The sequence below is a fragment of the Montipora foliosa genome, chromosome 5 (assembly GCF_036669935.1).
Source record: "Montipora foliosa isolate CH-2021 chromosome 5, ASM3666993v2, whole genome shotgun sequence".
Lineage (NCBI taxonomy): Eukaryota > Metazoa > Cnidaria > Anthozoa > Scleractinia > Acroporidae > Montipora > Montipora foliosa.
This window is the reverse complement of record NC_090873.1, coordinates 8,682,525-8,690,426: the sequence shown is the minus strand read 5'-3', so window position 1 is coordinate 8,690,426 and position 7,902 is coordinate 8,682,525. Positions and strand designations below refer to the sequence as shown.

The window sequence follows — 7,902 nt, the reverse complement described above, 5'->3', positions numbered from 1 at the left end:
ACACCCATTCTTCTCCTGTTGCAGTCACAAGGGGTTTTGATGTGCGTTCAGTGTAGGGAATGTGGTTGGAAGAAGTGCTATCAGAGGGAGAATTTGCTATATCAGTAAAGCTACATCATTGGAAGCCACCGTAAAATGAACAACTCTTTGCAAGCTTCTTAACTTGTGCGGACAAACAAAACTAACAGAAGTGAAGTACTTGGTTAGTCTCTTAATCTTTTTGCTGTCAACAAGTTCAATTCACGGCAGGATTGACTCGACGGTAAGAATTTTCAAATGTTTTATGGACGGTGCCTACTAATTCAAAGATATTTTTGCCCTAGTTTATGATTATGCAGAAGATGTAGATCTTAAAAGGAGTTGTTTAAATCGACAAAGAAAATTGGGGTAACCATAATATTTGTAAACTGCAGCTCTAAAATAAAAAGCAATCTACGGTCTTCTTTCTGACATTTAAGGTTAATTATCTCTCAAAAATGCAAGGTTGCCCCGAATTTTCTTTTTTGGATACCAAGAGTACTTACTAAAACATCTACTTTCTCGTGCAAAATTATCCCTGTATTAGTCGCCGTGCCGTGTCATCAGTGATGAAAAGAATAATCAACCACACCCCCCCCCCCCCCCCCTCTTCGCAAATAAAAGAAAAATAACAATGGATTCAGATGAAGACACAGATATTTACCAGTAAGAACAAGTGCTAAAAATGTTCAAGTAAATAAAAATTCCGTATGTATACAAATCTGCTTAAGATTTGCTTAAAACTCCACTGATAAAAAAGGTTAAAAATGCAACAATAAAATGTAAAAGTTACGAGAGCGATAAGAGTGAGACAAGTCTTAACATTTTTACTCCATTTAAATAAATTCCAAAGATACAGTAAAATAACTGAAACACTAAGATAGAAAGGTTAAAAAAAAAGCGAAGGAGATAAGGACGATTGGGAGCACGAAACTGAACTAGGACTTTCAATAATTTGTTGAGCAAAACATTTATGGGTTAGTGCGTGCTGGCACTTTAAACAATGATACGACTAAAGACGTTCAACTAGATGAAATAATTCAAGCCAACTTGGCTCACATCTCTAATTTAATGACACACTGTCCAAATAAGTTCCCCATGCCGATAATTTCGCCCAAAAGTCTTTAGTATACAATTAATAGTCGAAATCACTAAGTTTCGTCTGTATTGTAGACTTTTTACGTTATCATATCGAGAAAGAAAAGAAAAGAAGAAATTATACGCTGCTTATATTTTTCACAGCGAAGAAACCCGTGTGTCATATCATCTGTCACCACCATCAGTTGTCTTTCGCCCATCGCTAAGCATAGTTGCACCGTGAAGAAAATTCGCGTGCTAGATCCCCCTAGTAGACTATAGTAAGTTATAAATGTGAGTTAGCTGCCAAAAAGTGTCCTTATAATTTACCCACTTGCGCGGTTGGTGGGCAGCAATACGCCTGCAAGTAATCTACACTGAAGCACATTTGGACAAACGATGTGATGCATTTCGCTTGAAAAAAAGAGAACATCTCCGGGAAAACAATGAGGAAAAAGACGAACAAGACAAAAACGAAGAAAAAGAATCGGAGGAGAACACCAAGAGCGAAGCAACGATAACCGAGCTCACAGCTGTTAGAGAAGTAGTCGCCTTGAAGCTGTTAAAGCTGCAAACAAGTACAAGAGGTAGTGGACGCGGCCGAGGAAGAGGAACCGTCTGTCGAGGACATGATCTACAGAACACCAACTCTGGGAAAGATGAAAGAGAAGTGCGTAAAAATCCAGGCATTAATCGTAGACAGGAAACTATTTTCTTGGGTAAGATCTTTGCCGTAAACAACTCTCAGAGCAAAAAGAATAGTGAAACCTATCCATGTCCAACAACCACAACAACCTATCCAATCTGAGAGAAGTAGTTCTAGTTTAGACAGAGAAGGCAATCTACGTTCACAAACCAATAATACTGTGCAAGACAAAGAATAATAAAAAAATAAGACGCAAACAGCAGTGACAAACATCGAGAAAACTTTGCGGCATTATTTGGGAAGTTATTTACTTCACGGTTCGTATGCTTCGACATATATTCTCAGAAATGACCGTTAACTACTAATTTGAAATTTTCATATGTAACATAACTAACTAATGATTTCAATTAATTAATAATTAATTAACGGTTTCGTCTGAGGATGTGTGTCGAAGCATAGGAAACGTCAAGTAAGTAATTTCAAACAATGCGCTTGTTTATGTTTGTCACTCCGTTTGTGTCTTATTTTTGATGTAGTACTTCTAGTTTAAGTAAAGACGGCAATAAATAATGCCGTGCAAGAATGGTCACGATCCCCTCCCCCTCGCTTCGCAACCTCGTTCCCAGGGCTTCTCCCTCATTTGGGGGCGGGGCTTTCCCTACCGCCCCGCCCCCACCTGAGGGAGAAGCCCTGGGAATGAAGTTGCCCCCCCTCAAAAAATTATTATTATTAAAATTATTATAATTATGTTTATAATTATTATAACTATAAATTATAGTTATTATGATAATTATGATAATTATTATTGTTAGAAAGTATTGGGTTAGTTTAGAGCGGAAAAATGACTGGTATGCATATTTTAATACACACCTATTTATCTTCTGTTGCAGTTACAAAGCGTTCTTATGTGCATACAGTGTAGGGAGGAGTTGACTGTGGTTGAAGGAAGTGCTGTTGGAGGGAGAATTTGCTGTTTGAAGCCTGCTAAACCAGTGAACTTATATCATAGGAAGTCACAGTTATCATGAACAACTCTTTCCAGGCAGACAAGCAGAATTCGCATAAGAAAGGTGCCGAAATACTTGGTTCTTTCCTTTTTAAAGTTCACGGCAAAATTGACACGACGGTAAGAATTTTCCAATGGTTTATTTGTCGAGTTTCGATTTATACCCCTAGAAGATAATTTACGTATTTGTCCTGTACGTAATTTGTCCTTTATCGGTTGGAACTGACCACGTTTTGATGTTTTGGAGACCGCTTTCTGGAAAGTTAACCTTAAATATTTAAGGTTAAGCTAACCTTGTTATTGGGATTTTGACGTCGCCCCTTTCTCTTCCCACCCTACACAAAGTACATGTAGATAAATCAATAAAAGAAAAACGGTTATATATGCATAAAGGAGCGATTCTTCCTTTCTGAGAACTTCAGTTTCACGATTAACCTGAAAACGCAATGATAAGTTAATAACGAACAGATCTTTTTTTTTGTAGAAGTAATAGCGTTTTAACATGTACAAGTAAAACCTTAGCACAAAAGCCTAAGCACACAACCAAAAGGTATCCATCTGCGATCCCATATCACCTCGGTATGTACAAATCGTCGTCACCTTGTTATCAACACATCTTTTGTGACTCTCTATATTATAACAATGCCGTTTTTACCGGAGTTGAGTTAATTCAGGATCGATTCAGCTTGTTTTTGTATTAAGACTTCCAATGTCTATTAACAAGAGTAAGTTCTTTTTTTCTTTATTTACATTTGTGCACTACTTACAAACCAGTTGACTCCTAGTTGTGCGACTGTAGTTATTCGTATTACTGCAAGACAGCGCGTTGCTTTGTACCTAACCATGAATGAAACTTGCACATTCTATCTGTAAGCTTTTTGTTACAGGTTTGACCTGTGTACTTATTGGCAAATTCAAGTCAAGAGAGACAGGCGTGGTTCTTTCGTCATGGCTGGGTCTATAACAGCATGTCATATCCGCAATTACGAACTCAAGGTGTTTTAAAGGCTATAAAATGCAGGCCAAAGTGTGAGATCGTGTTGTATTTAATAGTTGATATTGTGGGGAAACTGCAGCTCTTCTATTATGCACTCTTTAAACCCTTTTCAAGCGAGAGCCACACGAGTTATCTACCAGGATGGAAACCTTGCGAAACCAAATTGGCTGCCAATTTCTTATATATACGAGAGATGATTTCTTGTCCTTGTGCACGATGTTTTGAATGATAAAGTCTTATATCCTCATTTTAATTTGAGGTTAAATAACAGACCTTCGCGTAAGGGTGGTTTACAGTTTGAAATCCCGAGGGTGAAGTACAAAGTGGGAAAGGAATCAGCACAATACAGAGGTCAGGTAATCTGGAACTTTATTTTGAAAAGTATTTTACGTAGGCTCTCAAAAAACAAATAGCTTCTCATTCGAAGCACCCATGATAGCTATGAAAGACCGAAATGTTGTATATTTTTAAGTATTATTACATTGTACTAGTTTCTAGTTTGAGCCGAAATTTTTATTTTTCAATGAACTTTATTTTAATTAATTTGACACTGAATTTATCTCTAACTCATGCAATTAAAGTTAGTTGTATACTTGAACACCATAGGATTTTCTATATAAATTATTTTGTTTATTGTCTCACATTTCATTAGTTATTATAGGTTCACATCAGCCTCATTGGCTGCTATTGTTTTAACCTGCAGTACTAAATAAAATTGATGATGATGACTAACAAGAGTAAAGTATTTCTTTTCTTTATTTAGATTTGTACCCTGTCTTACAAACTGGACTCCAAGATGCGCGACTTAAGTTATTCGTGATACTGCCAAACGGAACTTGACGTTCTGTTGTACCTAACGGTAAGTAAAGCGTGCACATTATACCTATGTAAGCTTTCTGTAGCTTTCGAACAGGGCCTTTAAATGATTCACTGTACAGTCAAAAGATTAGGGATTGACGCTACCGGAGATAAACGTTGTTTTATACTTATCGGCAAATTCAAATCAAGAGAGACAGGCGTGACTATATCGTTATATCACCGGGTCAAAAGCAACCTGTAGTATCGGCAATTACGAAGGTGTTTTAAAAGCTTTGAAATGGGGGCCATAGTGTGGGATCATGTATTTAATTTTGCTTACGGAAGTGTATACTGTTTTCATTTTTATAATGGAGTTTGTGACGATCTTTGTATAAACTGCGCGTATGATGATATTTTAATTCACACCCGAGTGTCTCCTGTTGCAGTTACAAGTCGTTCTGATGTGCATACAGTGTAGGGACGAGTTGACAGTGGTTAAATTGCTGCCGGAGGGAGCATTTGCTATTTGAAGCCTCCTAAACCTGTGAAGCTACATCATGGGAACTCTCAGTCACTATGAACTGCTTTTAAGCTTCCCATAAGTAGAACTGGCAGAAGTGAAGTACTTGGTTGGTCTCTTCTTGCTGTCAACAAGTTCATGGCAGGATTGACTAGACGGTAAGAAATTTCAAATGGTTTAAACGTTGAGTTTCGGCTTTGTCCTCTTGAAGTTAAGCACTAGTATTTGTGGAAAAGATCTGTATTTTTCCGTATTTCAACAATATCGTAGTGTGACAATGAGGAAGAAGACTGCGGAAGGGAAGAAGACATACAAGACGATGAAGAAGAAGCAGAATAAGACGAAGAGCCATCTTGCAGCAGGCAGAGAAGCTGTTCCAAAGCAACATAGAGTAGAAGACGGAAAGTGGTCAGCATTACCTGGAACAAGAAACGAAGGCAAGTAGCAAGTACAGGAAGTCGTGGTCGCGGACGGGGACTCTGATATGAACACTTTGGAAAAGTGAAAGAGAAATGTGCGCCATCCAGAGATGCCCTCTCCTAAGAGTGATCTCTTTGAGAAGACTACTTCCTCGTTGGAAGATATCGCAAACTAAGCCGAGAGAAAAGAGGCAAAACACCGCGCAGAAGGAAGCAAGGAGCGAAAAGCATTCAAGTCCAAGAACATTAACAACAACCACAACCTATTCAATGTGACAGCAGTACTTCTAGTTGAGACAAAGACGCCACTCTACGTTCCTCATTTCAATGCCGTGTAATGCAAAGAATAATCAACCCCTCCCCCTCGCAAATTAAAGATAAACTAAAATGAGATGAAGACATTTACGCAGACTTTTACTGGTAAAAACTAGCGATAAAACATGACCACGTTGCGACCGTTCCACTGTCATTTTTAAGTCTGAGTTCAAGTTGCTAAAAAATTCCGTATGTGTACAAATTTGCCGCAATGTTTGCTTAGAAATCCACTGACGATAAGGTTAAGAATGCTACATTAAAATGTAAAAGTTGAGAGAGCGATAGAAATAAGAAAATTCTCAAGATTTTCCCTGTTAAATAAATTTTAAAAAGACATTAAAATGCCCTGAAATACTACACGAGACACGAAGATATAATGACTAAAGTCGCTCAACTGGGTGAAACAATCGAACCCAACTTGGCACACCGATCTCTAATAGTTCAATGACACACTGTCCGAAGTCCCTAATTCGTCCACATGTAGAGGGTTTCGCTTAAAAGTGTTCAGTAAACATTTAATATCCGAAATCAGTTACTTTTCTTTTGTGTTGTAGTCTTTTTACGTTATCATATCGAGAAGGACGCCAAAGAAAACTAAGATGACAAGAATTAAATTGAATACTGCTTAACATTTTCCACAGCCAAGAAACCCGTGTGCTATATCATCGGTCACCACCATCAGTCGTTCTTTCCCCTGTCCCCAGGCAACTATAGTTGCACCGTAAGGAAATTCGTGTGCTAGTGCTTGTGCAAGACTGAAATGTGCGTTAGCTACCAAGAAACCGCCCTTTACTACTTGTGTGGTTGGTGGGCGGGCAAAACTCCTGTAAGTAAACCCACCGCAAGCAAGAGACGTTTTTTTACAAGCGCAATTGGACAAACGACGTGATGCATCTTGCTTATGAAGAAAGAAAACATCTCCGGGACGACAATAAGGAAGAAGACGAAGAAGAATCGGAGGAAAACATGAAGAGCGAAAACAACGATTATCCGAGCTCGCAGCCGTCACCGAGAGAAGAAGTAGCAAAGCAAAATCGAGTAAAATCCGCAAAGCGGCCAAAGGAGGAAGCAACTGGGGGAAGAGGTCGTGGACACGGACGGGGGAGAGGAACTATCTCTCGGGCACATTTTCTACAGAACACAAATTCTCTGGAGAAGTTAAAAGAGAACTGCATAAAATCCAGGCGTTAATCGTAGGCAGATCTCCCGACCTATCAAAGATTTCTTTGCCGCAAACTAAGAAGCCGAAAAGGAAAAAGGTAAAATACCCATCAGAGAAAAAAGAGCAGCGAAAACTATCCAAGTCCAACAACTATCCAATATGAGAGAAGTATTTCGAGTTTAGATAAATACGGCAATCCACCGTTTCACAAACCAATAATACCGTACAAGACAAAGAATGATCAAAAATAAAACAGAAACAGCAGTAACAAACATAAGCAAACGCATTGCTTCAAATTGTTTACTTGACGTCTCGTATGCTTCGAGATGAATTCTCAGAAATTGCCATTAACTACTAATTTTAACTCTTTTACTAATATGTAACATAAGTAACTAGCTAATAATTTCAAACAACAAGTTAACAATTTGTTAGCGGTCACTTCTGAGGGTGTATGTCGAAGAATACGAAACGTCAAATAAGAAATTTAAAACAATGCGCTTGATTTTTTTTATCACCACCCTTTGCGTCTTATTATTGATGCAATACTTCTAGTTTAGGTAAAGACGGCACTGAATAATGCCGTGCAAGAATAGTCACGATCCCCTCCCCCACACCTCGCAACCTTGTTCCCAGGGCTTCTGCCTCATTTGGGGGCGGGGCTTTCCCTACCGCCCTGCCCCCACCTGAGGGAGAAGCCCTGGGAACGAGGTTGCCTCCCCTTAAAAAACAATATTATTATTATTATTATTGTTATTGTTATTGTTGTTGTAATTGTTTTTGTTTTTGTTGTTGTTGTTGTTGTTACTATTGTTATTATTGTTACTATTATTATTTTTTTCGAAACAGATAAACAAGGCATTAAGTTAGTTTGTGGCGCTGCGCATTTTTTTGGAAAATAAAATATGAAAAATAAAATAAAAGAAATAAATATTAAATAATTAAAT

The 7,902-nt window shown here is 38.2% G+C and overlaps 1 protein-coding gene and 1 long non-coding RNA gene across 2 annotated transcripts in view; both read left to right on the top strand.

The window, feature by feature from the left end:
* The first annotated feature begins 3,774 nt into the window (after window positions 1-3,774).
* LOC138002901 (uncharacterized) lies at window positions 3,775-5,816 on the top strand. Its single transcript, XR_011123359.1, has 3 exons — window positions 3,775-4,100; window positions 4,508-4,603; window positions 4,989-5,816. It is a non-coding gene; the product is annotated as an uncharacterized lncRNA (long non-coding RNA).
* Window positions 5,817-6,684: 868 nt separating this feature from the next.
* The window catches only part of LOC138002111 (uncharacterized), an 8,958-nt gene continuing 7,740 nt past the window's right edge, over window positions 6,685-7,902 (top strand). Inside the window, exon 1 of the mRNA XM_068848204.1 lies at window positions 6,685-6,834. Within this exon, the coding sequence (XP_068704305.1) occupies window positions 6,685-6,834 (150 nt within the window). The remainder of the gene's footprint in view (window positions 6,835-7,902) is intronic.